This window comes from Gobio gobio (genome assembly GCF_949357685.1).
Source record: "Gobio gobio genome assembly, chromosome: 16".
In the NCBI taxonomy this organism is placed as follows: Eukaryota; Metazoa; Chordata; class Actinopteri; order Cypriniformes; family Gobionidae; genus Gobio; species Gobio gobio.
In genome coordinates this window covers 45952280-45975523 of record NC_137109.1, presented here as the reverse complement: position 1 = coordinate 45975523, position 23244 = coordinate 45952280, and the positions used below count along the sequence as shown (strand labels likewise).

The 23244-nt window shown below is 40.0% G+C and overlaps 2 protein-coding genes across 2 annotated transcripts in view; one reads left to right on the top strand and one right to left on the bottom strand.

Annotated features, from left to right (window-relative positions):
* The first annotated feature begins 1851 nt into the window (after window positions 1-1851).
* On the top strand, window positions 1852-10244 carry purab (purine-rich element binding protein Ab). The gene has a single exon (XM_079839094.1). It carries the CDS (start codon window positions 1899-1901, stop codon window positions 2736-2738), a length of 840 nt encoding a protein of 279 aa, XP_079695220.1. The 5' UTR covers window positions 1852-1898; the 3' UTR covers window positions 2739-10244.
* Window positions 10245-15856: 5612 nt separating this feature from the next.
* Window positions 15857-23244, bottom strand: part of psd2 (pleckstrin and Sec7 domain containing 2) — a 41324-nt gene continuing 33936 nt past the window's right edge. The window contains exons 12-13 of the mRNA XM_079838344.1: window positions 21200-21343; window positions 15857-17879 (exon numbers count right to left, since the gene is read on the bottom strand). Coding sequence (XP_079694470.1) covers window positions 17673-17879; window positions 21200-21343 — 351 coding nt within the window. The 3' untranslated portion in view covers window positions 15857-17672. The remainder of the gene's footprint in view (window positions 17880-21199; window positions 21344-23244) is intronic.

Below are 23244 nucleotides of genomic sequence, written 5' to 3'. Positions count from 1 at the left end.
GCGCAGCGAACACCTGCCCTCGCTCGCTCCAGACGCACGTCGATATTCTTTCACATTTGCTTTACTGGGTCAATGACAAATAAGAATGTTCGAGATGATATTCATTTTGGCTACACTTCATTTTAAGATGGCATTGTTACAGTGTAATTATATATTTAAGTACTAAGTAATATTAATTAAGTACTTTTTATTAACTTACTATAGGATTGGGGTTTGTTGCATGTAATGATGCATAATGTACTGTTATTACTGTAGTAAGTGCATGCAACAATAACACTGTCAAATAAAGTGATACCTTCTTTTTTTAACATTTAGGGCCTATGCCTTTTTTTAACGAATAAAATACAAATAAATTAAAGAAATAAATGAACTGTTATTATATATATTTGTGAGGAGACACAAACAAAACGACTTTTTAAAAACAACGATCCAAAAATTGTAATGTATGGAAATAATTAAGTCAATCAATTTTGTTTTAGAATATTATTAATATTTATTAATGTGACAATAAAACCGTCATCATATCCTTGTAAAATAGCCTATGCTATTCATAAAATCAAAGTGGAATAAAAATTTTTAAAATATATGCCACATGCGTTTTCAACTATAGATGTTTCAGCTATTCCTTTACTTACACAATTGTCTGAAGTAAATGAAAGATACATTTCTTCTCAATTTGAAAATTACCTGCATTTACTCCAAGGCGTCCTCGAAGCATTTAATGAACAACAACATTCAAATTAATTCACTCTTTCATAATAATCAAACTGGAAAAGTCACGTGTTGTCAAGGCCGCTGTGGGCGCGGCGCTGTCGCTGTCCGTGGTGCTGAACCGCAAACAGATGCGCCAATAATTCCACATCATTACTATCACTCAGTCATGTCCTTTTGCCTGTGATTATGCAATCTTCAAATCAACTGTAGTCTAAACGGTACAATTTTTATTATAATTAACCATGCATACTTATAATAATGTAACATGATTTGCAAAAGAATGCTTGATGGTGTCGAACAGCAATAAACCACCAACATGCGGATTATTATTATTTATTAGCCTATTGTTTCGAGTCCCTCTGTCTTTATCTCTCACACACATACACTAAACAAATGCACACGAGTCATATGAGTGATAATCTACATCTGATGATAAACAGCAACAACTTCAAAATGACTTAATGTAGAAGTTTAGTCTTCTGTTCTGTGCGCAATCTTAACGCTGATATAACTTTAACTAACACACTCCTGATCTGAGGAATCTCACGGACTGCAGAAATAGAGCCCCTCTAGTAGAGGGAGACTTCAACATGTGCTAAAAGATGGAGTCAATGGAGAAGTGGATGCTTAGCCTACACTGAACAAACTGCTTTTACTGTAGAAACATCCTCACAAAACCTCCAACATTAGAGTCTGCTACAAAAAGAAAAGTTTTATTAAAGAAGGCATGTTTTATGAGAGCCAGGTGTATTTAGGCCTAGCCTATATATTAATGTACCCACAAAAAGCCATTAAAAAACGCCATGGCTAATATGTGATTGTCTTACAAGCTTTTAGTTTGTTGTTGAATGTTTAGCCTATAGCTATAGTATATTTCCAACTCTAAAATAGGCCTACTCTAAAACTCTTCTATGTTGTAATACTTATAATGTAATACAACAGGCTTTGGTTCATTTCATAACTTCGTTTATTAACCATCTTGGAAGATGTATCTTTACTTGTACGTGTTGTTTTGTTGCTTACCTGATCCAAGTTGACCGTGAAGAAGAGGCTGTGGTCTCCCCCTTCAGGAAGCGTCTCTGGCAGCAGATCTCGCGAGAGCTCGGCGGTCGCTCAGCAGCAGTCGCTTTTGCAGCAGCAGGGTTGAGGGAGACGAGAGAGAAGGTACGCGGGGAGGCTGCATCATGGCGGACAGAGACAGTGGAAGCGAGCAGGGTGGATTCGCTACAGGCCCCGGCGCCGGCCCGATGCACCCGGGCGCCGCATCGCGGCTCCAGCACGACACGGAGGAGCTCGCCTCGAAGCGGGTGGACATTCAGAACAAACGCTTCTATCTGGACGTGAAGCAGAACGCTAAAGGCCGCTTTCTGAAAATTGCAGAGGTCGGGGCCGGCGGAAACAAGAGCCGCCTGACTCTTTCCATGTCCGTCGCCGTGGAGTTCCGCGACTACCTGGGAGACTTCATCGAGCACTACGCCCAGCTGGGCCCCAGCAACCCCGAGATTGTGCAGGACGAGCCCAGGAGGGCGCTTAAGAGCGAGTTTCTGGTGCGGGAGAACCGAAAGTACTACATGGATCTGAAGGAGAACCAGAGGGGGCGGTTTCTCCGGATCCGACAGACCGTCAATCGCGGGCCCGGGCTGGGAACCTCGCAAGGCCAGACCATCGCTCTCCCGGCCCAGGGACTCATCGAGTTCCGCGACGCGCTGGCCAAACTCATCGACGACTTCGGCGTGGACGAGGACCCCGCGGAGCTGCCCGAGGGCACGTCGTTGACAGTGGACAACAAGCGCTTCTTCTTCGACGTGGGCTCCAACAAGTACGGCGTCTTCATGCGGGTGAGCGAGGTCAAACCCACCTACCGCAACTCCATCACCGTGCCCTGCAAAGTGTGGTCCAAATTCGGCGCGACCTTCTGCAAGTACGCGGACGAGATGAAGAAGATCCAAGAGCGCAGCCGAGAGCGCAGGGCGCGCGAGATGCTCCCCGAGGGCCTGCACGAGGACGACGGGGACGAGGACTAATGCGCAGCGTAGATACATGTGCACAGATCGAATGACATGATAATCAGACGTTACTGTAATATTGGGATCGCTCTACACACACACAACCCTCACAGACTCGAACAGTTGCATCTCTTCACTCATCGCCGGAAGTTACCCACTTATCCACCATTTAACAGTAAGACGCTGCTATCGACAACATGTATGAACCGTGTCCAGGATGGTGCAGGAGTGTGTGTATATCCCGCTTTACCCACGTGTGTGACACATCCAAGCTCTTATGCACTGCGAAATCCTCTTGTTTTCCAGTATGAATACATACACACATCTCGTTTTAAGAAAAACCCAGCAGTGTGCACAATTTTATCATGATGACACACAGCAAAGAATGTCAACACTGGAAACAAAAGAGCACCTAGTCAATGGTTAAATTAAACTTTATTTAAAAAAAAAAAAGAAAAAAAGTGGCCTATGTGATAGTTGACACATGTCACAATACGATTCTTCTGAACTGACACCTGTCAATCATGTTGCCAACTTGATAGCATATGCGTCTGTTTCATGTGTACAACCTGATGAGGCAATGTGTGCAGATTTTAAAATGCACAGAGTGATATGAAAATGCTGCTGATATTCAGCGTGCACGCTGGGGTTTAACGAGAGCGCGCAAAGTGAGTAACCCAACTGTAGCTTGTTGCTTATTAGAGCAACTGACTCCACTGGTCTTGTACAGTTTTGCTCGTCAAGTACATTCTCCGTGTATTTTACTGGAAAACAAGATGGAAAATCCTTTTTTTCTCCTTTTTTTTTTTGCAGTGTAACTATTTCCAATGGTGCAAATTGACAAAGAGGAAGAAATATATGAATTATTAGAGCTTACTTTTGACTTCCAGCACAAAAGCTATTATCCAGGAACCATCTGAACCAAAGGTTCAACATGCAAACGAACATCAGAGGTGAAGGTACAATGATTAGGGGGTGCTGTGTGTATTTCTACACGCACTCTTGTCGAAAATTTCAATTCGCATAAAAGGATGTCACCCCTTCTGGTTCGACTTAAAGGTGCACTCAGTCATTTTTCCATCCTTTACGCTGATAGTATCATGTGGGCCCCCATAATGAGATCACATGACCAGCCAAATGATCTACATAAACTTAATCTTCATTTGCAGAGTAAATTTATCCTGGCAAAAAATGCCTAAAATTAACCAAAATATGAATGAGTGCACCTTTAAACGCATATAAGGAAATCTAGGTGTTGTTTGCTCATTTGCCTTTTAACTCTATACACGAAGCAAATGAGTGTTTGTTTGCACGCGTCATGCAATGTGTTCTTCGGTAGCCGCACAGCGAAGGCATTGCTTAAACGACCGGTTGACGTTTGTTCCTGTTAAATACGAACCGTGTTGCACCATGCCCACTGACATTTGGGCAGACGGTTTCATTGAAGTGCTAACTTAGATATACAAACTATGATTTTGTGAATCAGATGTACTTAGATCCTTATGAAATTGCCCACGTTTTCTGTGGGAATTTTTCTTTGTTTTGTTTTTTGGGACGGGGTGGGAGGGGGGGGGGGGGGGGGGGGTGTACTCAAAAAGGAGTTGTCCACTAGTGTGAGTTGCGTTATACCTGCGCGGAGCATCCTCTACAACGTCAAAAAACAACTCTGGTGCCTTATATTCTCCACACGTTTACATGCTTTACGTGTCCGATCGTTTTCTTTCTGATCGCTGTTTGTCTTTCTTTGTCGTTCGGGGTCACTGTACCACTCGTGGTGCTTCTTCGATGACTTCGACAAGCCAATCAAAGAAAGCCGCACGGGGCTCTCGGCCCTCCACGTTGCCGGGAAAAGAACGATGATGTCATAATCAAACAGCGCTGACGTAAACATGGACGTGCTACGTTTACGTCGTATCGTAATTACTTTTTTATGGCGACACTCAATGCCAAAATCGTTCCATGTGCGGTTTTGTCGTTGATGGCAAATTTTCTAAAATATGACAAAGACGCAAACTGGTTTTGTCAGAAACGCGCAGTAATTCCGACACGATGTGAATGCAGTAGTCACCTGAAGGCGGTGGAGGTCTGCTCCTTGTGCTCCGTATAAAAAAAAGAAATTAATTAAAAAATAAAACACAGGTAAAAAAAATTCAAAAGCTGCGTGTAAAAAAACAAACAAACAAAAAAAAAAACAGCGTAATAAGGTTGTACAAATGTTTCTCGCTACAGCCCAGCGTTATGCTAATGTAGGCCTATATTAGTAGACTTACGGCCGAGGCAGTAGCCTGTATGATTTATTTGTATGGTGCTAATATCCCCGTTCGTGGGATTTTTTTTCTGCCGGTCTTACTTATCAGTTGCTGAATTCGTTTGTTGTCAACCTCGTCACATCGCACCTTGAGATTTTACTTTTCTCACTTCAGTATCGTGTGCAATATATTGTGGGCTGCGTGCCAATGGCGGTGTTGTGCAAAATTCAGTCCCCCTGCAGGTTCAGGCCTTTGGACCCCCAAAGCGAAACTATTGACTGATACCCCTTTTCCACCAGAATGAACCGGGTGCTAGTTCAGAGCCAGTGCTTGTGCCAGTTCTGATTTGGTTCGACGAGCCTTCTAATGCTGCGTTCACACCAAACGCGAATAGAGCGTCAAAATCACGTCTACCGCGTCTAGTTGGACGCTTGAACATTTTGAATCCATTCGCGCGTCCACAGTGAATTGAATGTGCGTATAAACTGAGCGTTTGAAGCGAAATAGACGCGCGTTCAAGGCGCTCCAGGAGGAATAAGTCATAAAACACCACTCTGCCTCTTTTCATTTTCATTAAAAATATATATTAAACATTAATAACCACACAAATGTGGTCCAGGCAACTCCTACATTATCTTCACTGCATGTATATTTAAATATCCTTAAAAAAATAAGTTATGAAACTTCTCTTTGCCCTCAGTCAAAACGATTTGGCAGACAACAAATGATAGATTCATGACACCAAAGATCGCCCGTTAGATCCACACAAGACGAACCACTTCAGGACATCAGAGCCAGCGGCAGACGGCAGAAGGACTGGCCGAGGAAAGGCTGCTCTCGGCGGGTTAATGAGCGCTGAGCGCCCGGTGATCGCCTGGATATCACAACTATACAAACACAAGATTCATTTTTTTAAATAGGCGCTCTCTTTATAAATAAACCACAAATTTGAGCTTTAAACAACTACATTCCCACCTGAAAAAGTCTTAAAACTACATTTTGTGACACAATAGTAGTATTTTTAAATTATGCAGGGTTTCTCATCACGTCACTTTACCACTTGACAGCAGCAAGCAGGCTCCTGATTGGTTAACGCTGCGCGAATTGACGCCAAAGTTCAGATTTTTCAACTCGGGCGTCGGACACGAAATCGCTTCAAATACGTGAATGCACAAAAAGCACCACACGCGCAAGACGCTCAATACGCATAATTTGCGCGAACTGGACTTGCGAATGAGGCGGCAATGCGCCTTTCCATTGACTTAACATGGAAATCACTCGCGCCAGACGCTCTATTCGCGTTCGGTGTGAACGCAGCATAAGAACCGCTTTGCCTTTCCACATGCTATAGAGCCACCACAGAGCCAGGTCTTACGTCACTGTATACGTCTCCTCTTTCTCAGCAACTCTAGCGTGGCAGCGGGAAACACACACACACCATGCTTGTTCGAGATGCATCGGTGCTGCGCAGACCGATCTGCGTATAATATCTAAATACCGCAAGAGCGATTCAAAAGTAAAGGAGACGTATGCTCTCGCTGTACTTTGGTGTCATACGTCGATCTGTCTGCACAGGATCGATGCATCTCCAACAAGCCTTCCATCAATAATGGCGAACGTTGCGTTACTATTGATGCGCATGGCTTTACGATCCTACATCAGCATCAAAACACAGCGAATCCAACGCATTCGTGCAGCTTGCCGTAATTTGTATAGACTAGCTATTAGCTCGATTAGCTGCTATTTCAAAAATGGCGGTCACAAGTTTTTGTGTTGGTCTTGTTGGTCACGGTAACCCCAGCCCCTGACGCAAGCGGTTCTTACTTCTAGACCAGCAATGTTTTGGTGCTACTTAAGAACCACTTTTCCTGGTTCAGAGCTGGTGCTTTGGGTGTGGAAAGACAAAGAACCGATTTGAAACTAGGCTCTGGCTCCGAACCAGCACCAGCACTGCCTTGGTGGAAAAGGGGTATGAGAATGTGTCTCAATCAGCTCCCTAGTTCAGTAGTCAGGGCAGTGATCAGGGAGGCGGCCATTTTAAGGGCTGAATTCTTCCAGTGCACTGAAACGTTCGCTCCCTAAAAAGTCCCACAATGCACTGCAAATCCCAGGGTGCTTCGATGTTCCCTTAACGGAAGTTCTGTAGTGCGAAACTTAAATCACGTGAGCCAACTCACTACACATAACACACGATATATGTTTTTAAAAATAGAAAGCATTATTTTATTATATTTCAGGATAAACGTACATCGCTAGACAGGTAATGGAACACAATCTAGCTGACGTTTATCATTTATTTACATCTGAAATGTTGCACGTATATGTATCGAGCAAAGTATTTATCATAATGTACTTTAAAATAACATGTCAGAAAGATATCAGCTCTGCTGTTGTTCATAAATACACCAGTAGTGATGTTGTACAATGAGCCGGAAATAGTCATCAGTGTGCCAATGTGTAGTGATCCTTTACTGTCCTTACCAGTGCCCGAATCTGTTTACATGATACTGATTCACGAGCTAGGGAACTGATTGAGACGCACCCTAAAATACATTATAACGGGTACACTTTTCAATGCCTGATTAGAAATCCAACAAATCACTTTATAATGTTGAGGTAACTATAAATACAACAATTGATGTCTTTCAAATGTTCACACGTCAATGTACAAATGGTCAAGTTAAACATTTGTCGTCTTCTAATCCAATTGATTAGACTGTGAACGTAACTTCCAGTAATACTATTTTGAACAGGCATTACAGATGGCTACCTCTTGGGGTCTGAGGCGGATAGGATTTTGTGAGGTGATTGAATCTTGTGCGACATCGTCATTCTGTGTGTGTGGATACTCGTCCCCTGCAATGACAAAAAAACATCTACGCACGAGGCTCGCTCTTATTGAAACATCTCTCTGCGTATTAAACCTTTTTGACTGCCTAAGTCAAAGTTGAGGGTTTATTCTAGTAACCTAACCGGTCACCACAGACTGAAAGCACCTAGGCATACAGAGGCAAATCTGCCAATCAGGCGCGATCCCTTCTGTGTGACCTTAAAATATCGATGTAGTCACTTAAAAAGCTTCTCGATGGTTGGAGTATTTTAATACTCAGTTTCTAATATATGTGTTTTTTTTTATTTTGGCCAACGTTAAATGCACAATGCTTCAGTCAGACATACTCATAACTATTTATTTGATCAAATATCTGAAGAATGTTGTTCAAGATAAAGACCTTTTTCCCCTCAAACCCTCTTAACACGAGCCAGCTCGCTAGTATAGCCGAGACACGTGGTGAAAAGCCTGTTGCCGTCAGACCCAGACATCCCGAATACTCGGATATGTGGGGTTTTGTAAAAACGAGACCTTTTGTGTCTAGTAAAGCCACCAGCCCACGAGACAGTTTGGGGGTTTCCAGCCACAGACTCCCACGCTAAAGGCCAGTTTTGTGCTAAGCACATGAGGAAGTCTATAGGGGATCAAGGCTGACATTATTCCTGTGGAGCGTTTGCTCTCTTGTTTACCACTGCACAATATTCAAGCATACATAGGCACTTTGTCTCGCTCGATATGCCCTCGCATCTCTTCAAGGCTAAATCTGAAATGCTTCTCTTAAGTCTATTTGTACACCGTTATATTTCTTTTTCCTCTGAGACCGGTAAGCAAACCTTTTTTCCTATCACTGCCCGGATCCGATTACGAAAACCGTTCGATGCGTGCCACAGTACGAAATCTAAAGGAATCAAAACATCGAAGGGCGTTTTCTAATCTAGAGCAAAAGATGTAAATCTGCAAAAACAAGCTTTTGCTCTCGATCGAAAGAGCACAGCGAAACGTGAAGGTGCTATTGGGTACTAAATGGCTCAATCCTGTCCAGGTGACGGCGTTCAGCCAAGAATTTCTCGTAACGTCTGTCTAATAGCGTTCGATCTCTCCACCAGCAAAGACCAGTATTGGTTTGATGCACAACAGGCTGTGGGGACGAAAAATCAGATGGTACTCTTACTCCATTTTAGTCTATTCTCCAATTAGTGGTGGCGATTCTACCGTCACCTGACCTTAACGAGTGGAACGTGTATTTGTGAACTAACAGAGCTGCACAGACAGCTTCGAGCCCTCACGTATATCTGCAGTTTCCAATACACGAAGAGCAAATCGCAACCTTTTAACTTGATCTACATGTTAATCTCATGAAGTGTGTGTGTGCGTGTGCGTGCGATTATACGGTTCCCCTTCCGTCTTAAACCACGGCCAGTCACAAACTTGGGTTAGTTCTCATACTTCACGGTCCTTCGGTCTCACGAGCTCAAGGCTTCGACCTGCTTGGCATGTAACTGTGAGCGTTTTGCGTATTAAGCAGACTGTCTGGGAGGGGTCCTGCATCGAGGGTCAATGCACAAGGAGGGTATTCACATATCCCACCAACCATTTCCTTTTTATTCCCTATCAAATGTGTTGTACTTAAAAATATATATATGACCTGTGATGTGTGTGTATATATGGTTTGTTACATATGATGCGCCTCTTTATTAAAAAAATATAGCATATATATATATATATATAAATATGCCTACGATTCCTATATATGTATTCCTATACGCACAGGAAACGTATATAGGAAAAGGCATATTGCTGTTTTTTCCTTTGTATTTTATACTTACAGAAAGCATCGAATCAAATGGATAAAATACTTGCACTTTAAATATATAAAGAAAAAAAAAAAATCAGCATATTATTTTTGATAGGTGACCTCACATTCAAAGATTCTATAATTACTTTCCAGGCTTTGTGACAATTGCTGTTTGGCAGAAATCTATGAAGTTCTTCTACATATTGAAGTCTATTTTGTCTGTGTTACAGAAGGTTTACTAAAGTAAATTGCATGATGACTAAGTAGTGCACCAACTGTTATTTTCTTTAGTTGGTTAAAATGTCTAATGAAAAAATACTGTGATGATTATTCTCATGTGTGTACCCATGTTAAACTTGTCATACATTCGAAGGTATTCTGTTCTGCCTTTCCTATAACATGAATATGGTGCTTAAATTGGCTTAGAAATTCACCGTGTTCTACTCTTCATCATTGCCACAACCTTCCTCCTCCTCCTCCTCTGCATCCTCTGTTTGTTCCCTTTGCTGTTTGCGTGTTCTCACGATTTTATTCAGATTTATGTTTCTTGGTAACAAGTGTATTTTGTACAGGTACGTATGTTGTTCTTGAGTTGGAAAGCCTTTGTGTCTGAAAATGACTAATTGCAATAAATCATCCATTCCTCCCTGGCAGCGATTGCTTTTTGTGTCGTTGACTTCTAATATCCAGATCGGCTCAGTTCCAGTGGCTTTTTAAAGGAATAAATTAACCAAAATTGATGCCAATTCTGTCGTCATCCATTGTTTGGACACTACTGACTTTTAAAATATCGGAAACACTTTACAATAAGGTTCATTAGCTAACATTAGTTAACTACATTAGTTAACGTGAACTAATAATGACCTGCACTTATAAAGCATTTATTCATCTTTGTTCATTTCAACATTTACTAATACATTATTCAAATCTTGCTGACGTTAGTTAATGCACTGTGAACTAACATGAACAGCTGGAGTTTTATTTACTAACGTTAACAAAGATGAACAAATACAGTAACAAATGTAATACTCATGGTTAGTTCATGTTAGTAAATACATTAACTAATGAAACCTTGTTGTAAAGTGTTACCAAACTATCTTTAATTGTGATCCACAGAAACACAAAAGAACACAAGAAACCCAAGAAAATTGTTATTTTAAAACTTACATTTCTTTAAAGGCACAGTATGTAAGATTTTAGATGAAAATATCCAAAAAACCACTAGAACAATGTTATATTTTTTGTTGACTTGTGTACTTGCATTATCCCAAATGTTTCCACGAATGTTTAAATCCAGAGAAATCAGCTATTTTAACCAGTGTTATGGACCGTGTCCGTGCGCTGCATGTCACTGATGTCCGAGCTACTCTTGATTTTCAGTTTTACTTTCGTAGAAACCATGGAAACATCAAAGACGGGCCCCACTTTATATTAGGTGGCCTTAAGTACTATGTACTTACATTAAAAATAAGTACAATATACTTACTGTGTTCATATTGTATTGCAAAACACCTTTGCTGATATTGAGGTGGGACACGGGTAAAGTTAGGGACAGGTGTGTTGGTATGGGTAAGTTTAAGGGTAGGGTTAGGTGTAAGGGAAGTGTCAACTGTGTAATTACAAATGTAACTACAGAAATTATTTACAGATGTAATTACATGCAGGTATTTTTAAAAATGTAAGTACAATGTAAAAACATGTATGTACACAATAATTGCAATGTATCAAATGATTAATCAAAATGTTAGTACATAGTAGTTAAAGGATTAGTTCACTTTTAAATAAACTTTTGCTGATAATTTACTCTCCCCCATGTCATCCAAGATGTCCATGTCTTTCTTTCTGCAGTCGAAAAGAAATTAAGGTTTTGGATGAAAACAGTCCTGGGTTTTTCTCCATATAATGGACTTCAATGGGCTCCAAACGGTTCAAGGTCCAAATGTTTCAGTGCAGCTTCAAAGGGCTTTAAACGATACCAGACGATGAATAAGGGTCTTATCTAGCGAAACGATCAGTTTCTGCGAGAAACCGAGCAGTATTTATGCTATTATTTTACCTCTTAACAGAGGAACGCGATCGTCTATGAGCTCCGCCATAACTTCCGGAGAGTGAGGTCAAATTAGATTGTGGTCATAGATGTATACGTAGATGACTCATTAGTGACTGCACGGATAATTAGAATGAGGCATCTACTATCGACATATCTATGATCACGCTCGTATTTGACCTCACTTTCCGGAAGTTATGGCGGAGCTCAGAGACGATCGCGTTCCTCTGTTAAGAGGTAAAATAATAGCATAAATACTGCTCGGTTTCTCACAGAAACTGATCGTTTCGCTAGATAAGACCCTTATTCATCGTCTGGTATCGTTTAAAGCCCTTTGAAGCTGCACTGAAACTGTCATTTGGACCTTGAACCGTTTGGAGCCCATTGAAGTCCATTATAAGGAGAAAAACCCAGGACTGTTTTCATCCAAAACCTTAATTTCTTTTCGACTGCAGAAAGAAAGACATGGACATCTTGGATGACATGGGGGTGAGTAAATTATCAGCAAAAGTTTATTTAAAAGTGAACTAATCCTTTAAGGCCACCTAATATAAAGTGGGTCCCAAAGACCCTTTATGTATTATGGTTTTCTTACACAGGCAAGCAACTGTTTGGATACATTTATCAACCGAGAACTAATCATTGATATATAGCTCAACACGGTTAGTCTTATTGTTTGAATCGCTTGTTTTCTTGATTTACCTCAAGTACCATGAGTGCGTCTCAATCAGCTGATCAGGACAAGTCAATGGGCTGACTCCCTGATCATAGCCCTGACTACTGAACTAGGGAGCTGATTGAGACACACTATGTTTAACCACGTCTCAGAGAGACGACACTATTTTGTCAGGTGTTGCTCTGTAGTCCCCTTGTTAGCAACTGCCTTTTTCAAGAAATAAATCATGAATGGGCTATCACTAATATGTATTTTATGTGGTAGAATAAAATGTAAAAATATGTATGTGTAAACTGCAGAGCTTATTTGAGGCATTAAACCCCATTGACTTTGGACGATGGTACTGGAGGTGCAAAAATGTGAACTGATTTCTAAGTTTTAGGACTCAATCCTTCAGCACTCTAGTTTCACTGACATTTTATCCTGAAAAGTCAACATGAAATCGAAATGAACCCTATTTACTTTTTTGAGCGACTTATTAGTGCACCTGCTTGCTCTAAGGGCGTTTTCAAACCTACCTTGTTTGGTCCGGATTTTCTGACTTTTCAGTTTGGTCCGAATCAAAATTGCAGGTGTGAAACCTCCCTCGAACCACGGTCCGGACCAAACAGACGAAATTTGGTCCAACGAAAAGAGGTAGTCTCGTTCCGGATCAAACTGAACAAAGGTTCGGTTCGTTTCTAGTGTGAAAGCATTTTCTGTATGGTTCGTACTTTCAGACCATTTACAGGAAGTTCCTGTTTATGTTTAAATATTATAATGTTATTTTTAAAATCAATCTAGGCTAGATTGATTATGAAAAGTGAAAAGATGCGCAATATGTCAGAAGACAGAAGGTCAGAAATGATTTTGAAAGAAATTTTGTATGATTTTGCTTAGAAAGCCTTTCTTTAATGTGAATTTCGTTTTGTATAAATTGTATCTTAATTTTAATCAACGTTTAATCAGATAATTGCCTGAATTTAATAAATAAGAAGCAAATAGTCTATAGCAGACAATAATCACGGGAGCGATCACATGCTTTGCACATGAACTGGAGCGCGTCTCAAATAAACTGAAACTCAGCAGCTACTTGTCTCACAAACATGAGAAATATGTGTATATAAAGCTTGAAATGTCCACTTTTAAACGTAACGAAAAGAAAATAGTCAAGCAATGCGCACTGTTCAATAGTGGCAGCGATATGCGTCCGTTCATTCATTCTTGTCAAAGACGCACGTCCGTTTACAAACCAATCAATGTCCAGATGCCGCCCACATAGATGATGACAAGTGGACGCAAGTGTGTCATGTAAAGTTCTTTAGTGCGCTCGCATAATTGCAATGTGAAACCAAACCAAAACTAACCGAATGTATAAAATGTATCAAAACATGAACTTCGGCTCGGACCTTGGTGCGGACTTTCAGGTGTGAAAACGCCCTAAAACTATTTTTCCTATTCAACCAACATCACCAAGATGTTTTATGTTGACTTTAAGAGTTGGGAAATTCTATAACACATTTAGACTGAGTAAACCCAGCCTGATCTGATTTGATTTCGCCCTGCAACTCAGTCTGGAAACCTGTACATTCATTTCTACTGCTTCTGTAACACTTTTGTGGGAACCAATCACAGACTGGCTTATCCCCCTGGCGCGCTATTGGTGGGTTTAACATGATGACGGATAGAGAAGCGATGGGTCGTTACCCGTTGATCACGCATCTAATGGTCTGATTGGTTGAAGGACTATCCAATTGCGTACAGAGTAATTTAATTTATGCTCGTTTATCACGCCTCTAGAGGTCTGATTGGTTGAAGGACTATCCAATTGCGTACAGAGTTATTTAATTTATGCTGGTTTATCACGCCTCTTGTGCAGTAGAAAATACAGAGCAGACTCCCCAGACCAATCTTTAGTCTTAAATTGAGCTTGGTCTGGTGATAGCCAGACAATTACACATTACTATCAAGCCATAGACTTGATAGTAATGTGTAATAGAATTTCCCAAGAAAATCTATGACTTTGAATTAGAATAAAGACATTAGATATGAGATGAAAGATATACAAGTGCTGTTTTATAAGAAATGATTAATGAACCACTTAGCAAATGAGTTCCTACTAACCTGTGTGGCCGAAATAAGGAGTCATTAAATGAGATGAAACACACGGATTCCTTCCACGCAGGCGGAGATGGTGAAATAATCATCACAATCTTTTATTACAACAGCATCTGAGTTCTACCCTAAACGGGAAAATCATGTTAGCACAACAGCCAAAGCGAAAAGTAGGCTATAGAGGTCCTTTTAAGAAAGCCATTACTAAGAATGTATAAAATCGCAGCTCTTACGTCATTCCAACATCCATAAAGCATAGAAGAGCCAAAAGCTCATTATCTCACTTTCAATGTCCTCATGCTTTACAACAGGACTATAAAAATCTACTTGCAATTGCTCAAAGTTTGTACCGTTGCGTTTCAGAGTCCTATTTGACGGCTCAAGAACAACTATCTTCTTCAAAAGTGACACTTTTCCAGGATTGAGACGTTTGGGTTGGCTATAGCGATTCAGATGAAGAGGCCGGGAGGTTCGTGGTGTGTTGTTTGCAGTCCTGCTGCTCAATATTCAGTCCAGGTTGAATTTTCTGCAGGCACATAGAGACACATAGAGGCTTTGTGGTCCATTGAATGGAGAAAATGAGGGTGTCGCTTTCAGTCCGAAATATTTGTCCTCTTCTTCTTCACTGTTTTGCATACTCAGACTCAACTTTCCTCGCTTGTGCGCATACAATTACCCTGTCCCGTGTTAAGACACTGCGTTTTCTGACATCCGTTATATCCATGGATCCATTATCAACCATCAGCTCGTCAATTAAAAGAGTTAAAAAAACAAAAACGAAGGTGTGGGTTAAAATAATCAAGGGTCAAATGTATTCATCTTTACAAGCGTCGTCCACTATATTGGCTCCAAAAGGAGAAAATAAATTTACAATTCATAAATATAACATAATAAATAATTACAAGGGGGTAGTTGTATAACACTACAGACAGCCCACATGAATCTTTACATGCACCCCAGCGTGCGGCAAAGCCCTTAAACTGGCTTCTTCATGAGGCCGATAACTGTGAACGTCTCACAAGTACATCAAATGCTACATCTAAACCAGACCTGTCAATGAGGAAGCCATTACCGCACACAGCCTCGGGACAGACACATTGTGATCTCATAAAGAATGTCAAACACTGCTAAGTGATGTCATGAATAATTTAAAGGTGAAGCGTGTCATTTCTGCGCTACTACAGACTTTCAAACGGATGTTCAGAGCACTGGTCAGTCAAACTGACAATCTCGTCCCAAACTGATGATATTGGTCCAATTGTTGTCATGTCAGGCTGCTCAAACTTATTGGGGGAAGTCACCTTTACTTAAAGTCACTGTTGTCTCTGCATATTAAACTGAGATTTTAACATTGGAAAAAAAGACACGCTTCACATTTAAATTCCCAAACCATCACATTGCTCCTCTGTGATGTCATAGGTCTTTTTTGTCTTCGTAACATGGTTCTTAAAGGGACAGTTCACCCAAAATGTCTCACCTTCATGTCATTCCAAACGTGTATGACATTTTTTCTTTTGCAAAACACAAAGGATGATATTTTGGTAAATGTCTCAGACATTTTTTTTATTATTATTATTTTTTTCCAATGAAAATAAATAGGGTCTGATGTTGTTTGGACCCCAATCTTTTTACTACAGAAGAAAGAAAATCATACAGGTTTAAAGGGATAGTTCACCCAAAAATGAAAATTCTGTCATCATTTACTCACCCTCAAGTTGTTCCAAACCTGTATGAGTTTCTTTGTTCTGCTGAACACAAAAGAAGATATTTTGAAGAATGTTTGTAACCAAGCAGATAGAGCAACTATTGACTACAATAGTAGGTAAAAAATATTATGGTAGTGAATGGTTGCTCTATCTGCTTTGCTTTTCAAAATATCTTCTTGATGACAGAATTTTCATTTTTGGGTGAACTATCCCTTTAAGGTCCTTTCACACTGGACATGATTTGACGCGCGAATAATTCATGCAATGGTTTTATTTTTTGATCAGCTGTTTGTGTAATGAGAGCTTCCACACCGAACGTGAATGTGCTGAGGCGAAAAAACGATGTTTATTAGTATCGTTTCGATGACGATTTTTTTTAACACTCGCAGCGACAGAAAAGGCTTAAACCAATCACATACAAGGAAACAAAGGTCACGAAATGTCCAGTTGATGTCATTAGCTATTCAATCAACATTAACCTTTGCCAGGTATCGCATTTCTCACGTGATTACAGCTGTAATTGCAGTTACAGCGGTACAGAAGCAGCTGCGTTTGCCCACTGTAGGCTACAGACAACGATAACATCACCTTTTGAGTTAAAACTTGTAGATTTTTTTCTAAACCTAATTGTGTCCACGACTATGGAAAGTGAATGTGTTTCCGTCAGTACGACTGTGGCACTTAAATGTTTACATTGTGACTCAACTGGAAACACAGCTGCTCCGGATCGATTGGTTCCTGAAGTGTGTGTTTGTCTCTTCAGATGCGCTGCTACTGTCTCTGGAGGAGCTCCTCAAATTGTCCCATGGACATTAAGTGCGGAACCGGCCATGATAAAGTTTTAGCTCCTGTACAAGATTAGCACCCCCCCAATACCTTCTTTTCGGTCTTTTAAATAAAATGAAAAGCTTGTCTTCACTGAATGATAAAGTGAATGTTGGAGCTCTGAAACGTCACAGAAGTCGCAAACTTGCGTCATGGCTGATGTGAATGGTTTTGACGCGAACTATTTGCACGCGAAATATTCGTTTTTCCGCTTCGCTTTTTCATTACACGTCCGGTGTGAAAGGGCCTTTAGAACAATGTAAGTGTGAAAAAGATGTCATAATTACATTTTCGGGTGAGCTGTCCCTTTAATCTAAAGGAAATCGAAATGGATCTCAAAGTGTTATGTCATAGTAAAGCTCTAAATGACATCACAACGTGGCCGCATGTGACGGTGCATCTTCCATAATGCGCTTGTGATGCCACAGTTCACTCTCTCTTGTTATTATATGCAGTGTTGTCATTTCCTCCCACTTATACAGTCTTGGTCTCCTCATTTTTCGTATTTGGCACATATTAATGTTCATAGCATTATTAACAATGTTATAGTAATAATACTAATAATACATATAATGGTCATAATAAATTTACTGTACATTGAAATAATAAGGATATTATAATGCTACGTTTGTATTTCTCTCAGTTCACGAACGTCTCCCGCATCTGAACCCACTGCAGTCGGGGTCAGACGTGAGTCTGTCGCATGAGTTCAGTGGTCAGAGAAGGCTCTTCAGCTATTGTGCTCTGGGGCGTGTTTATGACCGGCCCGTCCGTTGACCCCCTGACCTTGGCTGATTGACGGGCTGGATTGAGTTTTGCGCAGATAACCTTCTTTCCCCTCCCCGCTGAACAGACTGGCTTCAATTTTATCCAAGTCGTCACTTCCCACACGGGACTTGGCCTGCAGGAGGTTGATGTACGTCTCATAGCGACATTTCTGCAGACACAGAAAAAAATTACGATTAAACCAGTTTTGGCAAGCAAAACAAAAATGCACAAATATGCAAGTAGTTCCCTGGTATATGCAAAAATGTTACATATATATATATATATATATATATATATATATATATATATATATATATATATATATATATATATATATATATATGTGTATATGTATATATATATATATATATGTGACTCAGATCAGATTATGAGACCCAATATAGTTTTTTTTTTGCACTAAGGTGAACAAAAATCAAACAATGAAATTTGTAATACAGGGCTCGACATTAAAGGGTTAGTTCACCCAAAAATGAAAATTCTGTCATTAATTACTCACCCTCATGTCGTTGGACACCCGTAAGACCTCCGTTCATATTCGGAACACAAATGAAGATATTTTAGTTGAAAGCTGATGGCTGAGAAAGGCTTCACACAGGCCTCCATTGGCATTCAGTACATTGACACTTCCAAGATCCATGAAAGGCACTTAAAACGTCGTTACAAAGTCTATCTCACCACAGTGGCTCTACAATAATCATACAATGCGACGACAATAGTTTTTGTGCGCAAAAAAAAATCAAAATAACACCTTTATCCAACTTGTTCTTGTCTTCCGTGTGTGCCTCCACGACGCATGCGCGAGAATATGACGCAGATCCGGCGTTCGGACATATGACCCAGAAGCGATTTGTTTACGAGCAGAGGAAGACGCGCGTGTCTAAGCTGTTGGATTCTACATTGATCGTGCTTTAGGTCTCGGCGTAGTGCTCAAAATGGGGCTTAAGTGTGTATTTCATCGATTCCCGAACACCGGCGCTACGTCATATTCTCGCGCATGCGTCGTGGAGGCACACACGGAAGTCGAGAACAAGTTGGATAAAGGTGTTATTTTGATTTTTTTTTGCGCACAAAAACTATTGTCGTCACATTATATGATTATTGTAGAGCCACTGTGGTGAGATAGACTTTGTAACGACGTTTTAAGTGCCTTTCATGGATCTTGGAAGTGTCAATGTACTGAATGCCAATGGAGGCCTGTGTGAAGCCTTTCTCAGCCATCAGCTTTCAACTAAAATATCTTCATTTGTGTTCTGAATATGAACGGAGGTCTTACGGGTGTCCAACGACATGAGGGTGAGTAATTAATGACAGAATTTTCATTTTTGGGTGAACTAACCCTTTAATGCTTGTCCGGGACAAGTGGATTTTTTGAAGGGGCAAGTGAACGAGAATTTTACTTGCCCGACCGGACATGTAGCCTGATTAAAACGTCAAAAAATAACTAGGGAATCACCAAAATGCATCACTAATTAATTTAGTGTAAGTGGCGTTCGATAGTGGATAATAATATATAATATGAACTGACGGAAACAAGGTTGCGCTGTTGAGGCTCGCGCAGCTTCTCGAGGAGAAATCACAACAAATGAGCACTGCGCATACAGAGAAACTCAGTTAACATATGGTTAAAATTACAAATTGTGGAGTTTTTATATTTATAACATATGATAGCCTACAGTTAAGCAACATCACAGAACCAAGAGTGCTGTTTTCCTGAAAATCATCACGACTGAAAATGACACGGATTTCGTCTGACAGTTACATAAACAATTAATTAACATTAAGTCACTTACATTTTAGATGCAATATTGATTGTTTTTGTTCGATTTCAGCAGCGAAAATAGTTCCAAACAAAGATCACAGCAACAGCGCGTTACTGAATGATTCAGTGTTCGAATGAATCGGTTGAATCAAAGATTCAATGACCTGTTCATAAACGACTGCTTCATTCTTGAATGAATCAGCTGTTTGAATGAATCGTTTAAATGAATGACTCAATGACTCACTCATTCAGACGGTCACCTGCTGCCACCTACTGGTGGTTTAGTTTCATCTTTCCAACATTTCTTATTTGTATATTCAAACATATTTAAAACAATCTCATAACATTATTTAAAGCAGTTTTTTTTGTGTGTAAATTATTTAATTTGATTGGTAACAGCCCTATAGTGTCTTATTCTAATTTAATTTCTAGATCAAATTAAAATAAATTAAATGAAAGCTGAAGCATAACCTATATTGAATAAGATTATGGAATGTCTTTTAAAATGCCCTTTATAAAAGGTAAAAGTATCTCAAATATGCAGATTTAAATATGTCAAAGCTGACTGCACACTGGTGAGAATATTGCTTCAGAATAAATTATATTTACAACACAAAAAACAAAACAAAAAATTCCGGACAAGCAAATTTTTTACTCGGACAGATTTACTGAACCGGCTTAATGTCGAGCCCTGTGATATTTGTACGGTAATGGCCAAAAGTGATTTACTTTAAAAGATTTTGTAAGCATATTGCGTACTTGTGCTTGGAATCAATTGTTTTATTTATGATAAAGCAATGAAACATGCCAAAATGTGCAGACATCATTTTTGCCAAGCTGTCATAAAAATAAATGATGAAGACTTGCAAAAACAAGACAGAACGAACAAAATACTAATAACTGATTATGTTGTAGCCAATGTCTGCTTTTTCCTGTGAGCTTTTTGTTTTTCTATGCATTTTTTGCAAAGTCAAATAAAACTTGTAGCTGTAGTTTGCCAAATAATTTTAATACATTTTCAGACAAATACCGTAACCACGTTTAGTGTTTACCACATATTTAACAAATATAACATATTTTCCTCATATTTTGATGGTTTAATTGAACTTGTAGGGTCATTAAAAATAAATATCTTCTCTGGTAATCACTTTTGGCTACTACTGTATATTTTTTAATGATAATTTATTATTTTATAATATGTTTAGTTTCTAAATACCAATAATTTTATGCACAAAACTGTTCAGCATAAACCATGTTTATCCTCATTTCAACTGTTATTTGTTTTAGTATTTATAGTCAACCTTTGACAATAACAAAAAACACAGGCCTATTTATTTTGCTCTTATAACATACACAATAACATGGTTAGTTTAATTGTATTATTTGCAATTTTACATTGATTTCCCCTGTTGACCATGACTATGATCAGAACAGACTAATATTTGATCATGAACCACCAGTTGGCAACCACTGATATAGACGTTTTACAGATGCTATTTTGTAACCTATGAATTTTTAATCAGTAAAAAAAAAATTCATTTGATAACTAAAAACAAAAGTTACAAAGTGTGTATTCTACCAAATTTGACAGCAAACTGTTCTTCTCCATTAGCCCTGTGCAATAGCTAAAGCAATAATGTAATAGCTAAATGGGCGAACAGAAGCATTTGCATGAGCTCTGAGACTAATAACTTTTGTATTGGTCTGACCTCATAGGTTAAATAGTGCTCTTTGATTCGATACTCTTCTGATTCTTTGCTCTTGGGTGTCAGATCCGGCGGGCTTCGCTTGTGTTCCTCCAACTCCAGAGAGATCTGCTTCAGTTTGTTCTCATGGGACTTCAGTTGATCCTCCTGCATATATCAAAATCAACGTCATGTATATACTGTACATTGCCTATAATTATTTTTTAAAAATAATAATAATAATTCTGGGTACTCAAAGAGCTTTACATATAGAAGGGGGGAATCTCCTCAACCACCACCAAGTGCAGCTGGATGATGCCTGGATGATGCGACGGCAGCCATATTGTGCCAGAACGCCCACCACACACCAGCTTATTGGTGGAGAGGAGACAGAGTGATGAAGCCAATCAGTATATATGGGGATGGAGGCCATGATGGACAGAGGCCAATGGGCAAATTTGGCCAGGATGCCGGGGTTACACCCCTACTCTTTTTCCTAAGGACATCCTGGGAGTTAGGACCTCGGTTTAACGTCTCATCCAAAGGACGGTGCTTGTTACAGTATAGTGTCCCCATCACTATACTAGGGCATTAGGACCCACACAGACCACAGGTTGAGCACCCCCTGCTCGCCTCACTAACACCTCGTCCAGCAGCTACCTAATTTTCCCAGGAGGTCTCCCATCCAGGTACTGACCAGGCTCAGCCCTGCTTAGCTTCAGTGGGAAAGCAGGGCTACAGGGTGATATGACTGCTTTAAATAGTACATAAAACAATAGGCCAATGCATTGATATGCATTTTATTAGTATTACATTAGTATACTATTTAAAGGGTTAGTTCACCCAAAAATGAAAATTCTGTCATTAATTACTCACCCTCATGTCGTTCGACACCCGTAAGACCTCCGTTCATATTCGGAACACAAATGAAGATATTTTAGTTGAAAGCTGATGGCTGAGAAAGGCTTCAGATAGGCCTCCATTGGCATTCAGTACATTTACACTCCCAAGACGCATAAAAGGCACTAAAAACGTCGTTACAAAGTCTATCTCACCACAGTGACTCTACAATAATTTTACGATGCGACGACAATAGTTTTTGTGCGCAAAAAAAAAATCAAAATAACACCTTTATCCAACTTGTTCTTGTCTTCCGTGTGTGCCTCCACGACGCATGCGCGGGAATATGACGCAGATCCGGCGTTCGGACAGATGACCCAGAAGCGATTTGTTTACAAGCAGAGGAAGACGCGCGTATCTAAGCTGTTGAATTCTACATTGATCGTGCTTTAGGTCTCGGCGTAGTTCTCAAAATGGGGTTTAAGTGTGCATTTCATGGATTCCCGAACGCTGGCGCTACGTCATATTCTCGTGCATGCGTCGTGGAGGCACACACGGAAGAAAACAACAAGTTGGATAAAGGTGTTATTTTTATTTTTTTTTGCGCACAAAAACTATTATCGTCGCATCGTAAAATTATTGTAGAGTCACTGTGGTGAGATGGACTTTGTAACGACGTTTTAAGTGCCTTTTATGCGTCTTGGGAGTGTAAATGTACTGAATGCCAATGGAGGCCTATCTGAAGCCTTTCTCAGCCATCAGCTTTCAACTAAAATATCTTCATTTGTGTTCCGAATATGAACGGAGGTCTTACGGGTGTCGAACGACATGAGGGTGAGTAATTAATGACAGAATTTTCATTTTTGGGTGAACTAACCCTTTAAAGGTCCCGTTTTTCGTGTTTTTTTGAAGCTTTGATTGTGTTTACAGTGTGCAATATAACATGTGTTCATGTTTCATGTGTAAAAAAACAGTATTTTTCACACAATTTACTTATCTGTACTGCTGTTTTCACTGTCCTCAAAACGGCTTGAGGATTTCCCTGTTCTATGAAGTCCCTCCTTCAGAAATACGTAACGAGTTCTGATTGTGCCAGCGGTTCCCGTGTTGTGATTCGACAGCAGCTTAGCGCACATTGCCCGGAAAGGTCACGCCTCTTACCATAACGGGGAGATGAACGCGCTCAAACTACAGCCCCTGAAGGCCAAACACAGGTTATTTGACTCCGG